The 21,013-nt window shown below is 42.8% G+C and overlaps 1 protein-coding gene across 1 annotated transcript in view; it reads right to left on the bottom strand.

Moving 5' to 3' along the window:
* Positions 1 to 20,157, bottom strand: part of LOC107185964 (G1/S-specific cyclin-D2) — a 44,173-nt gene extending 24,016 nt beyond the window's left edge. The window contains exons 1-2 of the mRNA XM_015573740.1: positions 19,577 to 20,157; positions 12,109 to 12,324 (exon numbers count right to left, since the gene is read on the bottom strand). Coding sequence (XP_015429226.1) covers positions 12,109 to 12,324; positions 19,577 to 19,774 — 414 coding nt within the window. The 5' untranslated portion in view covers positions 19,775 to 20,157. The remainder of the gene's footprint in view (positions 1 to 12,108; positions 12,325 to 19,576) is intronic.
* Positions 20,158 to 21,013: the final 856 nt, after the last annotated feature.

Raw genomic sequence — 21,013 nt, 5'->3', positions numbered from 1 at the left:
CGCACGAACGTCTTTCTTCCCCAAGAATCCGAGATTTTTCCAAAAGGACCGCTCAAAAATCGACGACCTTGGTCCACAATGTCATCGACTTCCTCCACGCAATGTAAGTAACCTACATCGCAGGCATCGTTCGTAACACGGTTGGTCCCTCAACTAGAACTTTCTCTGGCCCGTTAGGAACACCCGAAAAACCGACACGACTTTTGTGTCCGAGTTATATAAAAAGCCCGAGAAAACGCGAGAAGAGAAAACCCAAGGACGCAATGGGGGTTCTCCACGAGCAGCCGATGGTCCAGAGTACACGGATCCTTGATTCAGCCTATTTTGCCTATTGTTCCGTGCGTCACGGAGTCAATTTCGTCGGCTCGCAAAACCGGCCATTAGAAATAGTCTGTCTCTCTTTTTCGCTCGTGGTGGAGCGGCTGGTGGGGGCGGTGACCAGCCCGAGGCCGCGTAAACTCGCTTTTCTGGATTGCGCGTGTGGCAACGTTTATCGTCGCCTTCCACAGAATTTCAACCGCGACGTAGGTCGATCAGCAGACCTAATGTTTCGTCGATTGTTTTGTGTAATTTTTATGTCTGGTCGATTTGTGGATAATTAGGTGTGAGTTTCGTGCGGGGGTTGATGTTGCGCAAAGAGGTTTGAAGGGATAGGTGAATTTAGAGACGTATTGAACTTGTTGAAATGAACGAAAAATGTTTAGGAAGTTAGCGTAGGTTTGCAAATTTTAATAAAAATAATGACTCCTTCTGTCGTTTCAACGTTAGAAGATAGCAAGAGTGATGGAACCTTTGGTTCGAGTACAGTGGGGATTTAAGTGGCAAATTGTGAATGAAATCGAATCTAAAATGGATTTAAGATTGTAAAAGATTAATAAATATTTTTATTATTTTAGATGGAATAGAAATTGGGGAGCAAAGAAAAAACGTGGAAATTGAAACTAAAGGAAAGGACGATGTAGGATTTAAAACAGAGAAATGAAAATATACGAGGATAGTTATCTTCACAGGCTCAAGTATTTTCAAGCTTCAAAGGATACAAGAGCACAGGTCGAATATTTTTCAGTGAGAACGATGCACACCTGTCGCGTTCCGACCTTCCAAGCAGATTATACCCAGGAAATAATCGATAAATTGGTCAAAGGAAACTAGCTACGTGTTGCGAATGCTATTAAGAATGTTGGTTAAAATAAACCCTGGCGCTACCCATTTGAATAATAAACTCGTGTTTGTTTCACCTGTAATTTCCATACTTCCACCGTCCTGTGACACGAACCATTCCACCGAAATAAAATTTTATTCGTCGATCATAGGCACACGTTACAACCTCGCAGTTTCATCGACAAAAGTGAAATATTTTATCTGTAATAAAAAGAGAATTGTAACAAGTAAATATTACCGAAGGACAAATTAATTACTAATCAAATCATCAGGGAGCAGTGAAAATCACAAGACCATGGATTTTATGCATTTATAACATATTAAATTGTCCGAAATTCTGTACAGTAAAAAGTTTCCATTTTATGTGAGAGTTGATGCACAAACGAAATTTTAAAGAAGGAACGAGATTTCGATGAAACGAAGTTTACCTCGGGAGAAAGAACAAAAAATAGGAAAACCAATTTCCCTAGCCTAGAGAATCCACAGACGTTCGCCCGAGACAAATTCCTTGGCGCGTCCCCCGAAGCTGAATACAAAAAAGCGTGATAGGGGGGGGGGGCTCCGTGGATTCCAATTTCACGGGGCTTAAGAGATCGATTTAATTCTCCCGTTTTCTTTGCGTCGATCGCTCGGACGATCCTTTCGTCCCAGTTCCGTCGTGAACGGAAACCTGCTGGCCGCGAACGTGGCACCTGTCGCGGCTACTTTAAGGTAGGCCACGTCGAGAGGAAGAGCACGCGTCACTTCATTGGTCAAGGGCCCGCGTGCGCAAGGTGTGCGTTGCAAATGTCGCGACAGGTTGTAGCATGTGCTGATGATAAGACGCCCTGTAATATTTTTGTGCCCCTTACTTCCTCCTCGAGAAAGATCCACCCCTCCTTCCGTACACACCAAGGTACGTAATTACCGAGTGGATTAAGATTTCACGGTTTCAAGGCGAAACCCGTGTTGAATTTGCGAATCGACGCATAGTTTGCAATCTTGTTATTCGTTTTGTCTTTATTCATGACTCCTCCCCCGATCAAACGATTGTTGGAAATATAGATTTGTAGGTTTTATTTAAATAAATTTTGCTGGGATATTGAAGCTTCGATAAGTGTTGGTCCGAGAGTCAACGTGTTTGAATAAACGATATCGATGGGCTATGAGAAATATTAAATTAATCTACAACAGTTGGCAACTAGTTATATTTATATAGTACCTGCTATAATAGATACTTGAGTACACTTGAATTATTTGTAAATTCTTAGTTGCTATTTGTAATCGACAAAGGATATCATGTTCTTTCGATGTTTCCTTTCCACGCGTCGCGAGGAATTTAAATGCCGAAGAATTGTGGGCACGGGGAGAGGGGCGTGACACAATAGCGTCGACAATAGGAAAACGACGAGAAAAAGGCTGCCAAGAAAGGGAAGAAAAAGAGGAAAAAACAAACAGGTGGAAAGCAGCACGCATTTGCCGTAACTTTTTACGATTCGCGTGCTGGCTCCTAATTGCCACGGCAGATGGTCGGCTGGCCGGTCACATCAATGCACTATCGGTGTGTAGTGATACAACGAGGCCAAAAAAATTAATTTTTTTCGTGAGAAGAAGAAAAAGAGAAATATAAATTAGCCTTCCCAAATTACGTGATCCTTGTTAGAAATGAATAGTTGAAAGGAAACCTGTGAAGGCAAATGGTACAGCAATTCCTGAGAAGCGCTGTGTCTGACCACGAATGTACTGAATCTACTGTGGATGAATTTCTCTGTACGTTTCCATGTGGAAGCAGAATTGTGTGATGTTACCAATTCTAAATAGTATAAATTGTCAATATATTTATAACTGTTAACCCTTTCTACGCCCTGAATTATTTATTACACCAGACAATTATTGAATTATGTCACGTAGAATCTTTAGATTGACAGTATGAGTTATAAACGCTAAGTTAAAGATCCCAAATGGAATCACACGAGCAGAAAGGATTAATAGGTTATAATTTATCTAATAATTATGTGTTAATCAAAATGTTAGAATGTAACCGTCCATACCAGGAAAAAGTATGGCTTAAAGGTCCACGATTAAGAGTACACGGACTGGTCTATGACGCAGCAATCCTGTTTTTGCAAAAGAAACATCGCTCGTTCCGCGTCCGTGCGCCGATACCAGCCAACGGCCTTGTGATCTTAAAAATTATTATGCGGTCTAGTCGTGCGACTTCGTCGTTCTCGATTTTGTTTGCGGCTTTTTTCTATCGAGCTTGAAGGAATCCCATGATGAAACTTCCCTGAAGGATTAAATACCTGTCGACACTTCCTTCATTCTTGCAGTTCCTCTCCGCTGATTTCTTTCAATCGGAATATTACCACTACATAAACATTAATTTAACATTTTTGTTAATTGTCATTATGGATTTTTTTGGTTTTTCGAAGTTGTAGTAATTGAAAATTTGAACTTGTAGTAATTGGAAATTTAGAACTTGTACTAATTGGAAATTTAGAACTTGTACTAATTGGAAATTTGGAACTTGTACTAACACTGTAACATCAACCAAACTATCACCACGAGATATACCAAAAAAATGGAGAATTTTTAAAATCGGTACGGAACCATTTGCAAGCGGAATTTCGAGGGGTACGTTGTTATAGCTCGCGCCAACTGGCGTAGCACGTGCGGTCAAGTATGCAAAGGCCATGACTCCCCCGTAGGATACATAGTTTTTAATCGAACAGTGACAGGTGCGGAGGCCCGGTTCTTAGGGGCCCAGTTCTCCACCGGAGAACTCGAGGAATCACGCGTTGGATCGCGAGTCGAGGCAAGCCCGGAACGATTAAGCGTAATCGAACTATCGCGTGCCTAGCCGGTGCTTTCAGCTTCTTATCGGCTCGAACGATCAAAAAGCAAACGGCTCGCCCACATCCGCGTCCGCAGCAGACTATATCGGGAATCCAGACCAAGTCGCGGAATTATGCGCGACAGGCCTAATAATCGACGAAACTTAGGTAGAAAAATTAATTGCTGATTAATAGGCGAAGTAATTGCCGGGTGGAGGGGAGAATTGGCCGGATCGTTAATCCCGCTTATTAATACGGGAAACGCGACAAGATCTGCATGCATAATGACGGGGCAGCTGCAGTTGGCGGCTGATAAGTTCGACGTGGATTGACTAACGTTCCGTACAATAATCATTTCTTCTATTCCTTTTGTTTTTTTTTTAAGTTTCTCATTCAATGTCAAAGATTGTGAATTCTGTTTTATATACTTCGATTTGTCTCGATACTCAAAGCTGGAATTACTTGAGATCCAGAAAGGGTGGCTTTAACCCTTATCGAATGTAATATAGTTGTTTAATTCTAATATTAAAGGAAGTTTTAACCCTTACTGAAAGCGATTAAAACGATTTCCAAACAACGTGTTGATAGGTCAAAGTTTTTTTCGACGGTTATGTGGTGGTCGTCTTGTCGTCTCTCGCATGACGATACACGACCGATATGGTAAAGTTGTGATATTGAATGTTTTGAATGAAAATTCGAGCTTACGGAAATCGATTTTAAGGTTTCATGAAATCGAGTTGCCTTACGGGGATTTCAGGCAACAGGCGCTGGAGGGAGAGACAGAAGCCCAAAGGGTCTTCGTGATACGACAAAAGCTGAAAAGAAGGGGTCAAGCTTCACATCTGCTCTCCCCCTCCCAGTCTTCGCACCCACCTCGTAGTCAGAAACACGTTTATTGTAAACCTCCGCGATTTTAAATATATTTAAAACTAACTTTTTTTTGGCAAAATTATTCTTCAAAAAACATTTTGAAATTGAACTGCAAAAAGAAGAATAAAAAATAAAAAGGTATATATTACATGTATTCTTAAATTTATCCCCGTTTATTCGGACAGCATTGCACCCCCTAGAGAAAGTACTCCAAAAAATCCCATAATTACTTTACAGGCACTCGAATAAAGTAGCAGTTTAAAGTCAAAGCAGTGGGACATCTCATTCTAACTAAGATATAGTAAAGATTCCCAGAAAATACATTCTACCCCTTTTCACCTCCTCAGGGGTTAAATTTGAAAAAATCCTTAATGAATGCCTACGTCCCAAGATGAAGCTATCCCTAAAATTCCATGTTCCTAGATTAAACGGTACGAGCTGTGCGCTGATGAGTCAGTCAGTCAGGACTTCTTTTATACATGTAAAATAAAATAATCACGCGTCTTTATTCCAATCCCTCGATGTCAGACTCAACATCATCATCTCTACGCACTGATGCCAAAAGATCAACAGGTGACAACGGTATCCAGTGCAATTACGGCACACCTGGCCCGCATATCCACCGCGAATCGAATCGCGAGCGGATGGCTCGCTGTGGTTACAGCCTCCTTTCTCTCGCCGGTACGGAATAAGAGACGTGTGGCGTCTTCCGCGATGGATCCACGTTCGCGTATATGTATACACCCAGTATGCACCGAGGAGGATCCGGCTCCGGCGGGGTTTCTCGAAGAAAAGGGGTGCCCCGTATTCAGAGAGGCAGCTGCCCCGAAGCACGGGGCCCGGTGCAGCCCTGAAAGAGCCAGAGGGATATACCCCGTCATCGCCGCCGCCGCCGACGACGACGACGACGACGACGACGACGATGAACGGACGCACCTGGCCCTCACCTGCTCCCCTCTCCTTTCCGTGGGCTTTCGCAGAGCGTGCACCACCACCGTGCTCGGCCAGCCGGCCGGAATTCGCCTCTATGGGTATTTTTCGCATGATCTAATGTCACCGTATCCTGCTGCACCACTTGTGCAACCATTCTGCTAGTGCACTTCCACGGGTTCTGCGGGGCCTGGGAAGGTGCGGGGAGACTTCCGGAGCCGGTGACTGATCCTCTGTGATTCCCTTTTGGGGAACGGGGACAAGAATGATTGGTACGACCTTTTTTCGAAGATACAATCTGTGCACGGATGTGCGGTATGTTGATACTGGTGAACCTCGACTGCTCACGGAAAGTGTAATTGAAATCGAATAAAGGCGATTTAGGTTATGGTGATACGAATATTCCGATGGAACTGAGTGTTTTTGGTAAACGAAGCGAAAAATGAAAGGGAACTATAGGCAGGTACAAATGATGAAGTGATTCGTCTTCTACAGGTTTTGTGGTACAAGACTGTAGGTGATTTAAGAGAGAAATGAAGGATCTGAAAGTATGGGCAAGTACAAATGACAAATTAATTTCTTTCACAGTTAGAGAGTTTCGAATATGTATGTGGGTCACCCACAGTGGGTGTACAAAGCGATCCTTAATGTGTAGATCGAAACTTGAGGCACTAGAAAGTGTTTGAGGAAGCAGAAATGACGTAAGAAGTCAGCGAGCTGGAAACTCACGAATTCCGAAATTTCGTCTCGAAAAGATGAACGACAAACAGGTGTACTACTGTACTCATCAAAGACTAAGTTTATTTTTTTCCAAACGAAAAAAAGAAAACTTGATTCATCATTAAAGTTTCCAGAACAAACTGTTAGAGTCACTAATACGTTTCAAACAAGTGTGAAAGTCGGAGTCATTGGAGCGAAATTGGAGTAATTTGCGCGGTTGAACTCCCCCCGATCGACGATCTATCGAAAGGGGAGCCCCGTTTCCGGGGGTCGCCGCTGTGTTCCGTAATTTCAGCCGGTCGTGCGATCGATAAACTTTTTCGTGCCTGTTGCACGCGTGCCGGTGCATGTGCATACATACCGGGGCCGGGTTGCAGGTGCATCGTGGCCCTCAGCCGGCACCTTCCTGTTTATTTTCCGATGATTAGTCAGCGGCCATTCTCCTCTTGTTGTTTTTCCTTTTCGCCCTTTTATTACACGACTCGGCGAACACGGTGTCGGCGCAACAACCAGGCCGCAACGAGTTTATTGCTTCGGGGGGGCGACGAAATTGGCCCCAAAACAGCAATTACCCTTTCAACGTTTCGACTGTTTTTACGCGACGATTATCTGGTCGCCGCCCGCCACGAGCTCTCTCTCTTTTGCCTCTTAAAACGACGCGTTACATGGCTTGGCCAGTGTTTTCTCAGTCGCAGTCAATAATAACGGAGTCAGTGTATCATTACCTCATTTGGTGTCTCAATTACTTTCATCTTTATGTTCATTTGGTGTATTTAGAGGCACCAAAACATCCGTTCAGATTTGATTTATATACCCAAATGCTCGAGGAAAGTTGTGTTACATTTCGATGGTATTTAGCATTAAGGGAAAAAATTGTGATAAACATGTGAAATATGATTCGGTCTGATGTGTTACGAAGTTTCATACAAGGGAATGTTACCTATTTCTGTTCTTTTGCCATTCTTTTATCTAGGATACCGTGTAACATACTCTTTAAGTAATTCCAATTGAATGTCTCATAACTGACGAGAAATGATTCTCGGTGCCACGTTTAGTAAACACTCTGGTTCATTTCTAATTAGCTATACTTGCAACTGTAGTTTTAGCCTTCTTTTATAACACCCTGTATATTATTCTACACGGGGCTCCGAAATATCTTCATGGAAACATCGAATATTATCTCTCCGTCACTTGCTCCTCAACGTCTATTTCTAGCCCACCCTTATCTTCCTCGGTTATTCCTCTCTTTCCAAAACACTTTTATCGCGACATCCTCTCTTTTTAACCGCATGTTTCCCAATCTACCGTGTCACAGAAACTTCCACTGGCTGTGGGAGTCGCTGGAAGTGAATCGATCCCCCGAGATCTTCGAGATCGTGCTAGAAACAGGCACACTTCACCGAGACAGTGTCAGGTAACCAATAGTAGAACATGTTCATCCTATTTTAATCTTTCCATATTAGTTTTGCGATTAGGAATGAGAAAAATACAGCAGATAAATTTCCAGTTGATGACCTGATTATCCAATTATGCGATTCAGTGCAATAAGGCCTAGCAAGGAAAAACCAAAAAGTTATATCTCTAGGGATAACTTGTCCCCTAAAGAATTCACTAGAAACTAAAGGCTGTGTATCCAGTCCAACATTTTATTCTCGAGAAGTGCTACACAAAACTCACAATCACAGATTTGACAGCAAGTCCCCAATATTTGAGATTTCTATACCAGGTACTAGAACTAATCTACTCTCAAGTGGACAGTAATATAAGGAACGCCAGCGCCTGCACCACTATGATAGCGACAACCGATAAGACAGTAGCGATTGAACGCCATGGTCAATGTAATTTGCATCTTTCGACCTGGAAGACACCGACGATACCTGAGGATGACGCAAAAACTAATGGTACAACTATTTTACCCTTTTAAAGCATAGTAAAATAATGGGAATCATGAGGGCTTCAATCGATAGTCTCGCCCGAATCTTTGCTAAATCGGACATTACAAAATAATTAGGCTACGTTCCACGATATTGATTCCACAACAGGATTGCTACATGTGCCAACTTTAACCCTTAACTACAGACGATCTCAAATTTTTCTTTCGCTATCACCACCTGGTGAAGAATTTTGTAAGTTCTAACCGTTTGAGCACCTTCAATTGACAGTAAGTGGCACGACATTTCCAAAACGATAACGAGAAATACCATTCATTTGGTTATTAAAAGTGTTACAAAGTTAGTCGTCGGATTATTCATCTTTGAAACGAGTTGTCTATAGTTAAGGGTCATCTTACGCCTCAACAATAGTTAATACACTGACACTTTGATTAATCGACATCGACTCAGACCCACGTAATGTATTTACGAACGTTCAAATATTTCCTTAAATTACCGTCAGTGTAATGACCGTCGGTGAAACGTTTTCCAGGTGAATTAAAAAATGGAGTGGCACGAATCTCGGAAAAAAAAGTTGACGATCCCACGTCGTCCGACGTCTAGCGTGAAAAGAGGCTCGAAGAGTTGTCGGTGCTGGAAATTAAATAACGCTCCCCCGTATCAGTCGTTATCTGTTTGGGCTTGCTTAGGCTATCTCTTGTTTGCCCGTGGGAGCCCGGTTACGCTTTCGTGTTCTCGAATAGCCGAGAATTCGTGGCGCGACACTGGCCATCTATCTCTCCGTTTTCCTTGCGAGTAGGTATTTAAAAAGCCCCCCTCCCCTTGTTTACCAGCCACGCTGAAATGCGGGGACGATGATTCTTTATTTCGAAGCCGGAGTACACGCACACACACACACACATATACATAGAACGTTTGCAAAACGCTCCATCTTCCTGACGCTGTCCCGACTACGCGCGATTTGTTACTCGACACCCTGGCGCGTCATTTCGTCGCAAGGAATTGTACTTCCGTAATGGGGTTTGAAAGCAGTCGTGCTTATACATACATACCCCGAACGGTTTTAGAGAGGATTATGCTGCGTGCACACGTGAAAATAAATTCTCGAATCGGTAGACAGTAAAAATGATGATATTAAGTGGATGGAAAAATGATAAAAAGAAATATTCGAGTGATTTTTTACTGAATTGCAATCTGCGTTAAGATATCGATATGCTGCGTATCCGCATAAGAGTAAGTTTCGAGAGTAAATGCTGAAGTCAATTTGGAACACGACAATAATTTACGTACAATAGAACTACGATTACACGAAACTAAAATAACCAATACTGTTGAATCTATTCGTATCTCTCAATATAAAAGAACCTGAAATACAAATGTGTACGTTCGTTGGTCGAGTCGTATGTTCAACGAAATAAATAATTCTATTCTAAACCATTAAAATCTGCAAGATACGACATCTCAGAGAATCTTCTATAACAATTACGTCAACGTGAATTACGACCGGACTATGTACCGGTGGAAAACAAGCACATATACATATATCAGTCAGAAAAACAGAGGAGGGATTGAACTCCGTTTATTTCAACCGAATTGTCCGATTCTAAGTATTAATAAAAGTAGTCACTACTGTGGTAAAAATAAAATAATGCATAATTTTTCAGCCCTCCGAGAATATATTAATAGAAACAGAAAGCTCGATGCATACGTAACCATGGAAAAGAACAGACCCGCATCACTGTCCCACAAATTCGCACAAAGCAACTGTCCCTCGATAAATCAGGTTTTGCAACTTGCGACGCCCCCAGAGATGCCCACGGTAGAAAAGTTGACATTGTCCCGGAAAACTATTTCCAGAAAAATAGCCGAACAATTTCCCCTGGCGACAATATGACACGCACACTGTATTGACCAAGTCACGCCGCGACAAACTGCCCGTTTCTTTCTCATCGAGACGCTCTAAATTACTCTGAAATCGCATTCTGTCGTCGTTTATTTCCGATTTATCGTAGCCCCCTCGAATCATACTACCAGTGAAACTCAACAGGCCCAGAAAAAATACACACATACACGCTGGTGAAATTTAAATGCCTCGCGCAGCTCGGAATTCTTTTTGGAGTACTCCGAGAATGTCGATCGTACATCGATCGGCCAGCTGAGTCAGCAGAATCGTCAGATAGTGTTCTTTTTATCGAACGACAGACGCTCGTTGGCGTTCCGATTGTTCACCAATTGACGATGAATTCGCGGTGATTAGATTAACAAATAATAACCGCTGAGAATTATTGCTAAAACGTGAGAGGTGAAATTCGTTTCGGTAATTAAATCGAACAAATTAATCGGATTAAAAGTAAAACTGAAATTTTGTTTATCGACGTTATTCTTTCGTTTTGTTTGGTGATACGTGTAGTTCGGTGTGTAATAAACGAACAATTTTCCTGTTAATAGAAAAGGAGTGAAACTAAAAAACCTTTTGAGTTTTAAGAAAACAGTCGGTTACGATGGATCGATTGATGATCGATAAGGGTCTATCGACGGGAGTGGGTATTTAATCGGTGGTGCGATATTCGCTCGAGGACAGATATTTCAACAGTCACGTCGAGGGGCCAACAGAAAAATAGAAGCGTTAGGTCCGTGTAACGCGCTTCGATTCGGTGATTTCGCCAAATAGCCGCGGGAGAAGTGTACCGTAAATTTTTCCTATGAAAGTTTCATGCGATTACCATACAGGATCGAGATACAGGCAGCGATACATTTTAACGGGAAAAGGAAATTCACGGAACAACCGGCTGCGTGACCCAGCTGCTACTTGGAACAAAACAAAGAGCCGATCAATTTTTGCAGGCTTGAAATCGTGAGATCGAAAAATTCTTACGATTTTTTCGATATATAAAATATCTGTCCACGGATAGACAATTATTTCGCAAAAATATCTTTTGTCAAGTAAATAAAAATGGCGGAGGACGATCCCTTACGATACCTGAGACTTATCGCGTGTCAAGGTACAATCAGCAATAATCCCGGTGCGTTTCATTAACGCGCGGTGAAATTTATCAGTGAAAGGTGATAATGTTTACCTACAGGATTTTCCGTCTTTTCTTATCGATAGCACTGGAAAGATCTTGCTTGAGCACATATAATAACTATATGCGGTTCTTTGGTCGCTCGAAGAAGATTTTCCAACAGTTATTACTTCCTACAATACGGAATACGGTTATATAAATTGTAAATATTTATCACTTATTATATCATTTTGCCTATTTACTATGTCCAACCCAATGAGATACTTTCGAAAGAAATTTCTACTTTTGCTCTTGTCTGCACGATTAACTTTATAAAATATCATTTCGCATAAAAATCCGCAATCTATTCATTACAGTCCCAATGTTTCCCCCAACCATTCGTACCTCGTAGGCCTAAATCAAATTAATTTCACTTACGATTTCACGAAAAAACAAAAAAAAAAAAAAATACTAGTTTCTCGCAAAATATCTGTCATATATTTATCAAACCAGGAAGAACCAAAACAAAAGTCTCAGAACCGGACCTGCAGTAGACAGGCTCTCCTCTACATCATCACGTGTGTGACAGAGTCCATCGACCACCATCCGTACGGTACTACAGTCGGTATCAAAGGGTACCGATTAATCAGCCCCCCTTCGCCCCACGATCGAAAACATGCATGAAATAAGAGCAAAAGCTGATGGACCGAGAGCACTTACCCATAAGTCATCCAGGGTGATGGAGTTGTCCGTGTGGAAAACGAGCACCTCCGCGGCGAGCGGGGACGGTTCTCGCAGTTTCGAGGCGAGAAGCAGGCAGGCGGTTCCTAGCAGCTGCAGCTGCGACTTCCTGATCGGGCAGATCGAGAGGAACCTGTCGACGTAGTTCATCGAGAGGGGAAAGACCTCCTCCTGGCACTTCTGCTCCTCGCATACCTGCCACCGATCATCGAAGACCAGATTAGAAAACGTGTCCTTGCCTCGCCGGGAGGCGATCAGTCAGTCAGTCGGAGGGCCCCATTAGAACAAAGAATTCAAGGGGGTTGCGCTTCGAACAAATTGTCCCTTTTCGTGCCTATTGCCGACTTCACAGGGGAAGGTTTTTTTTCTAGTTGAAACTTTGGATTCGGGGAGGTGTATACTTGATACCTGTACGTCGGTTTTCGTCGATTGGGGCGCGGGTATTGTTACCAAGTCGCCAGGTATGAGCTTTGGGGTTCTAGCGTGAACATGCAGGTTTTAATGGAGCATTATATCAAAAAACTGCATTTTTATTACTGTCAGTATGAATGTTACAAATACTGTATAAAATTATTTTACGGATCTGTTGGCTAATATATTAAGGAACTTCGAGTCGTAACTCAACTTATTTGAAAAACGATCAAGCAACAGCCAAAAGGGGAAAATTTCTCAAGTAACTAATTCAAACGTTAAATTAAAGTTATGATTTATCGAAAAATGCAAGAGGTTATTTCTATCAGGTATACCAAATATTATTTATGAAGTCACTGTTTCTTCCTATGGCAATCAAGAATCTATACTAATAACGGTGGATTACGTATCAATGTACCTGATAAATAGAAACTTTAATATTATCAACTGCACAGAGTCCGTGACAAATTAGCTGTATGAATGTTAAAATTCGCGTCTCGCAACAAGTGCAGGGCACAGGAAAGAAAAAGAAGCGGGTACACACGTCGGAACGGATTTCCTCTGTACGTAATTTAACGTTGTTGCTTTAGCCAATCGATCACCCTGGGGCACAGGTCGGGGACCTCGGTTTTTGTTTTCGAAGCGTTCTCGAGGAGAAGATACAATCGATACTGTCGATGCTGAGGGTGAGTATATAACGAGAGTTCTCGACGTGGAAAGAAATTCCAATCCGATCGCACCGAGTGACTCTCGTCTGAACTGACACTGTCCGCGGACATGCAGACTTTGAAATATAGAAAATTAACATCGAACTTTAACAATAAATTGGGTTACTTTAATTTGTCCCGCAGCTACAAGGAACTAATGAAATGTAAAGGAATAATATTCAAAATCTCACAGAAACATACATAAATTTCCACTTGACACACCACCAGCGGTATCATAACAAATATTTACCCCGACGTATTTCAACCCCTACCGACCGACCAATTAACTCCATATAAAGCCACACAATCTCGATCTCAACGACATCCGGGTTTCCGTCCAGATATACTAAACGCCCAAGGTTCTCCCCGAGGTAAACGCCCAAAGTGCAAACGGCCTGCTTGCTCCAAATCCAATTTCCGGAATAGGGGAGTTGACCGAAATTTTCCACTGTGGCTTGTTCATAGAAATCCCCACCGGTTGCTTTTAACCGGTATATGTGCAGCCGTACGAAACGCGGCCGGTCGCCGCCGTTGGTATTTACGGTGGGGACTTATTGAGCGTGACCAGCGTTCCACCCCTTTCCCAACACCCCTCGTAATTGCTTCATGACGCGTACACCACGACCAATTAGTACCAAACGACTTAACGAAATAATAGTCCCCGCCACCCTATCATCGATTAAACGCCGGATTCTTCGAGGGTGCGCGTCTACCTTCGCGCTTTCGAGCTAATGAGCAAGTAGAAGTCGACGAGGGGTAAGAATTATGGCTTCCAGAACGAACCAGACACGCGAAAACTGTCTTCCATGCGCGATTCTTCTGATGATTTAACGACGAAAACCGTGCAGATCTGAGCGTGGATAGTTAAAAATAAATACTAGCGCATATACTTCCGGTAAACAATTTGGAAACAGTATGTAATGTAAGAAAATTAGAGACTTCAACGGCAAATAAACAAATTTGACATATTTAAAAAGTTAAAAGCTTCAGTAACCGTCGTTAAAAGTATTAGCTATATTGGATTCGGGAAAAATCGCCCACGAGTTATGATTCTAGGAAAATTTAACAAGTAATTACGGAAAATTTATCACCGATTAGGTTTTTGGGGTTGAAATTGTTTCGATGGGCCTGTTCTAAAAATTATCCGAGGCAAGTGATCGTATTACTTTGAAGGACAATGCTTTCTGTGGAAATTCAAGGTGGGCCCTTTCTAAGAACTCGTCGTCCCTGACCGTACCGTCTAAGGGTAGCGATTTATGGCTGTGTTTTTCCGCAGTTTAGGGCGGTACATGTCACACAGATGTGTCCTAACAGTTATTAAATCTACAGTTATCTTAATCCTAACTTTCGGAAAAGCAGCTGAACATTAATTATAACTGACAATAAATAATTCTATTGTGCAGGTATCGAATATCACTGAGTTGCTTCGCCATAAACAGATTAAGAACATACCTGAAATGGTGCTTTTATGGCAACACATAACCATTCAAATAAAATATAAACTTTACTGAATAATGTACTGGCTCTTACCGAAAATTTTAGTATTACCATCCCTCCGATTAATTCTAGTACTACCATATCGTTAAGAGAAATAACAGAAATCATATTAACATTGTAATGCATTACTAAAACAAATCCTACCAAAAAGTACGAAGCAAATACTCGTTCAATTATCAACAACTCAGTATGTACATCTATCACCGCAGGACAATGAATCCATTCTAACGGTACAACCACTTCTGAACCAACGAAACCACCCCCGTCCGATCGCGTCATAAATTACACCCCACGTAATTCATCTGACAGATAATTTTTATCTCCCATAGAACAGAAGTTATTGATACTGTACACAAGAAGGGAACAACGACGCCGCCGTGTTCCTCTATCGAGCTCTAAACAGCAGCTTCTAAAAACTGTTTACCGATCGTGAAACATTCGGCCGGTTCAGGAGGGCCAGATAGCGGTTTCTACATTGTTATCTGCCTCGATAAACTTTAATCTGTCCTTCGACGGCGCTCGGATCCAACCGACGAAACCGAAAGAACGGGAACCAGGATCGTGTTTTCGCGCACGGGGATCAGCCAATAATAGTTCCACCACGGAGTTGGACAAGTCTATTTCCTCTTCCGATCGGCCCAGAAATTAATTTTCCTCGCGCGCTCGTACATCGAGATTCACGATACTCTGCTCCCATTTCACGACACGGAACCGAAAAAATTGTTTCGTCGCCGTTGCGACACACCTCGAATGTTACAGCTAAAGAAAAAATCGAAATTTCAAAATTCTACAGAGCAATTGCAAACGACCCGAAATTCTCGAGTTACCTTTATTTACCTAATTGTTTCCTTAAATAGTACGAATTTTCTATTTTGTTCTGAACCCAATAGAATACTCAAGAGAAGAAAGACTATGAATCGCTATATAAAATATCTCTGAATATAAAGGAAAAAATGTTGCTTCTAAGGTGATGTTTTTCTTCCATGAACATTTAGTACAAACAAGTAAATGTTACAATATCTGTTGGGGAATATCAACAATGTAGTCACGAATTCGTAAAAAATGGTTATGACCTTTCACCAAAAAGTTTGGAGTAGCAATTAGCAGATACAATGTTACAAAAGCTCGAGGGACATTGCGATTCTTCGGCCAAGAGGAAGAAAAAACATTCCAAGCTAGTTTCATAATTTCACAGAATAATCGTTAAAAATTCACGGAACACCATTTAACAACAACTGTTCTAAACCAAAGTGTTCCTATTTGTCTGAACTGGAACAATTCTAATGCAGAAGAATTCAAAAGCAATCGACTTCGACACACGCGTGTATACATATACACGCGACCAAGCCCGGTCAAGGTCGGCTTTACAAAGCCCTCCACCTCCCTCTGATCTTTACAATTAATCGCGCAAAAAGTCAATCGACAGACGAATATGTCGGACCTTGAACCATCTAATCGCGTTGGTCCGCCCTAGAACGATGGAAGGGGGACCTGTTCGACAAACTTCGAGGGAACGTTCAATTCTCTGCACTCGAATTCGCTTCATGGTCGACCGATGGGGCTCAAGGATTTAATTCTTCGTGGGCACTTGGTATACCGTGAAACGATGCCAAGAGTGAGACTGGGAACTATTATTTGAAGGTACGGATCAATGAATGATCATCAGTTGGACATTTCGTATCTTCGAATATGACGCGAAGATGGACTTTTGCTTACATTGGGATTTAATAAAACTGATTGCCCCACACGCTATGGAAATACTAATTTTCATAGGGTATTTAATATGTATCTTTTATCACGTTCTGGTAATCGGTACCCCATCGTGGGTGGTATTGGAAACGATAAGAATTGAAATCTCTCGAGCTCCGATAGGTTTAGATTAAAAGTTTCCGATACGATCTGATTGTTGTTCGTGCAACGAGAACATACACAAGTGTGTTACCTTGTTTATTACTGAATACAAAATATTATTAAATTGTAAATAATTAAAGGTATGTGTATATGGTGAATAATGTCTAGTAACTAATATGGGAGGGAATGAATTATGTATTAGAGGCCAGAATGTATTTCCCGTGGCACGAATAGTACATAAGGTATTAGGACTTATCTCGTTAGATTAGAACAGATCCTTCTTGTTTTCTAATTCTTATCAATATTTATAAAACGACCTATACAACCCCGCGTTTAAGCATCCCGCCGTAATTCGATGACGAAACGTAACATCTGGGCGGTTAATTGCCGATGGAATGCGACGATTTCGAATTTAACGCGAATTACATCATTAGAAAGCGTAGAACCCGGGGCACCCGAGCTGCTAGCCTGCGACCGATCAATACACAATATGGACAGAAAATAACATTATCTTCACCATTGCAAAAATAAATAAATTTACCAAACAAAATCTTAATTTATAAAGGATTTAAGCACGGTCAATGAACTGAAAGGTGAAAATATTTGTCCGTAGACCTACACATTCTTAGAAATTAACACATACATCCAAGCCATTTGCCCAGCTTGGTAAATAATGGTCGACACACGTTACTTTTTTTATCGGAGCTCCGTAGTCGCGAGAGTTAGAAACAAATAAGGTTGTCAGAATGCTGTGCAAAAAATGGAACCACCGTTACGTGTATTGGCCAACGGCGAAGAAAAAAGGTAACAGAAAAGAAACACTTTGTCGCCGAAAGACGCGTGTCTCGGGTCGTGGCGAGATTCGAAGCAGGCATTTAAACGTTCTTCGAGGGACTACATAGGTACACCGTATATACATACTGTCGTGGTCACATCGAAAGGAAAACTGAACGACGGAATCGCGGAACTCGATCCGAACGTCCCTACACGCCACACAAAACTGCACGACAAACTAGCTATTAACACATTGAGTGTTAAACGCCATGATAGATGTGTGAATCGACGTTTGATTCTTCAAGCACAGATATTCTGATGTACAGTAAGACCTCGATTATGCAAACTGGTAAAAACAAAATACTATTTAATGTGAGAAGCCATAAAATTATTTTTAAAAAGTAAATGTATGCAAATACTTGTTTTACATTATGTACATGTTATTAATAATTAGGAATGTAGTTCCGAAAAGGTCGAACCCTCTGAGTTTCGTTGGTCTAATTGAAATTTAATTCCTATATATATTCATTTATATATAGCCCATTTTTAATAAGCACTTATTAGTGTATTGTACAATAAATGTTCATTAAAAGTAGAGTTTTATTTGCAAAACAACTGACAAATGCCAAAATTCGTTTAATGTCTAAGGCAATCGAACTACCTTTCTGGCCAACTGTACATTGACAGTGAAAAAATCGACAATTAGTTGCACACCAACCGACTGGTCACGGACAGTACTAAACAATATTTGCAACGATAAAATATAAACAGTCTAAATATTACGTAACCGACCGAGGATTAAGTCACGAAGTTCGTGCGGCAATGAACCAGCGAAACAAAGATCGATTTCGTTTATAAGGTACGCCTCTCTGGCCCGGTATGAATTCCTAATGTAAACCGAAATATTAATTATGAAAGCCTGGGTGTCGCCGCGACGCGTTCGGCGAAAACGCGTGACGTAAGCACCGGGCGTGCGGAATTATCGTAACTGCCACGATTCGGCTCGTCAATGACGGCGAAACGGTCGGAAGCGGCACGCGCTGCCGGCGAATACGCGGCACCTACGTGACGGGAGGTGTTTTTTAAATTTTAAAGGGACCGCCAGACGCGGCGTCACAACGTCACAGGAACGTCTCGAGTCGCGGCTACTGCCACGGGACGAAAATAATCGTAACGTTTCGCCCTGCGGCGGTTGGCTCCGTGCGCGACACCAGACTCAAAGCCGCCGCCACCGCTGTCGAACCAAAAGAACGGAGACGGTTAGGACCGTTCAAACCTGTTCGGTATCGGGCACTTCGAGACTACAATGTCGCCCGTGGAACGATCATCGGACGAAATTATACGGTTACGCGACGCTTTCCGTGGGCGATTCAAGCAAAAATTTATTGTTATATACCCTATTGTGACACTTGCCAACACAGAGAGCCTTCACCCTGGGGACTTGGGTTCCTCGACCACGAACGGTTAGATCGCGAAAACGATATCGCAACGTTATAGCCGTGAAACGTTCCTCCTCCGATGCAGATAATTGCGCGTGGGCGGTCGCCGAGGATTCCTTGTATGCGATTACGTAACCTCTCCTGTTTACCAGTAATTAAAAAACGAATGAACCCTGTTATAGACACGATGCACGGGGTGTTGGGAAACCGAGAGATTCGAGGATTCCACGATCTGCTGGTTTATTAATGATCAGAATCATTGTATCAGTATGGTGTTCGAGACCCAAATTGAAGGTAGATGCAATGGGAGTGATTTGTTGGGACAGTTTTTTCTTTCATTTATGATGGATGCAATTTAGTAAAATATACTGAAAAATGTCAACCTGAATTGCTAATAAAACCATTGCATTTCTATGCACCGTCTGATTTCACAATTCAAGAATTTGCATAAGTACCCACAGTCAAATATGTATCAAAATCGCGATTGTCAACATCGAACTTCAACAGCCTGTACCAAGAGAGTGCGAATGATGGACGAGTAACGATCGGTGCAACCATTTCTAGAAAGCATCGCGAAAAAGCCTCGACAGGAAACCGAATACTGCTTCGGGATCCACCCCGTGGGAATACCGGTGATTTTTCGCCGGATATTTCGCGAATAATCCGAGGAACGTTGGTGCGATCGCGTGGGGCTTAGACCGGGGTCGGGAGGTGTCGAAATTTCGGAAAGATTCAAGGACGACACGTGGACCGGAAACGGTTGCTCACCTCTAACATCCACTCCGCGACGATTTTGCGCATGAGCGGCGAGATGTCCCTCTGCACACACTCAAAGTAAGAACTGCTCGGCGCGTATCTCTCCTCGGTTTTCAGCAGGTTCTGCAGCACACGGTCGTCACCAAATAAAGCGGGATCAGCGTAGGCTCTGCATTCTGTCTCTGTGGTCTCGCAGCAAAGCAGATCCATGTTCCCCCTTGTGGCGTTTCTAACCTCTCGAGCGCACACGCAGACGGACGGCGGCTGTGGCAGCAGCCTCTCTCCCTCTCCCTTCCTCGCACGCGCACAGACAGACACACACACCTCCCTCCTGTTCAGCGACTCGTCGCCGACTCGCGATCGAAGGTTCCGTGCGGTGTGTCAAGATGAAGAAGCTCGACGACGATGCTGTCGGATCGGCCGTTCTTCTTTCCTTCGTTTTTTCTCGTTCCGTCTCCTCTCTTCACCAACGTCGCCGTCGTCGTCGTCGTCGACGTCGTCGTCGCGAACTCACTTTATTCACGTGCCACGTTGCCAAACCGTTTTTTGCCGGCGCGGCCAGACAGGGCATGCACGAATCGATCGTAAAGATACGGGAGCAGAGAGAAAAAAAAAACAAAAAAAAAAAAAGAGTTCACACAAATTCGGCACCGGACAGACGACGGTTTTACTTGTCGTGCGAAGGGGGGTACACTAAACCACACTTAACACCAAAATACTATACCGTACAGAGGGGCACCGGGGGGACACACGTGTGCACTGTACGAGTATGTATACAAAGAGGAGACGACACGTACAGGACCTTGGTTTCGGGCAATGACTCCCGTGTATCACTCACCTAGAGGCCGTCTACGCGAAAAACAAATATACAACCACGAGTCTCGACTATGCCCCGAATTTCGAGGGAGTGGGGGCGAAAAAACTCAACGACGCTTATAACGATGTGGTTCTTTCTATTTTCATGCACAACAACACACTTTTCCCAGTTTCCGTATCTCTCTCCCTCTTTCTCTCTCTCTCGTGTTTCTGGCTATGACGCTTGTTCGGTTGTTGTTCCTTTTTTCCCAGTCCTTACTTCTCAGTCTTGTATCCTTCGTCGAAGCTGCCTTCTCACGGGGGGGGGGGGGATTTAAGGACGTGTCCTTCGGGTATTACACTATATGAAATAAATAAGAGAGACGTACGGTGGAAATGTTAATAAATAAGCGTAATTCTGCCTGTTGCACGGATTAGTATTGTTCGTTGTTCACGAGTTTCAGGCAGTTTCGCGGTTTGCGAGCCGGTTTGAGAATCCGTTGCGGTAGGTTCACCGGATAAGCGAAAGAAACCGTTTCTCCCTTCACCGAGCTAGCTGTGCTTGCGGGCGATTTAAATGTCCAAGCGAGAGGCGAAGCGATCCTACCCTTACTCCGCGTCTCACGATCCGACACTGGCGACTTACCAGGTCAG

The sequence above is a fragment of the Dufourea novaeangliae genome, unplaced genomic scaffold (assembly GCF_001272555.1).
Source record: "Dufourea novaeangliae isolate 0120121106 unplaced genomic scaffold, ASM127255v1 scaffold54, whole genome shotgun sequence".
Lineage (NCBI taxonomy): Eukaryota > Metazoa > Arthropoda > Insecta > Hymenoptera > Halictidae > Dufourea > Dufourea novaeangliae.
The sequence above is the reverse complement of the archived record's forward strand: the minus strand, read 5'-3'. Positions and strand labels throughout refer to the sequence as shown.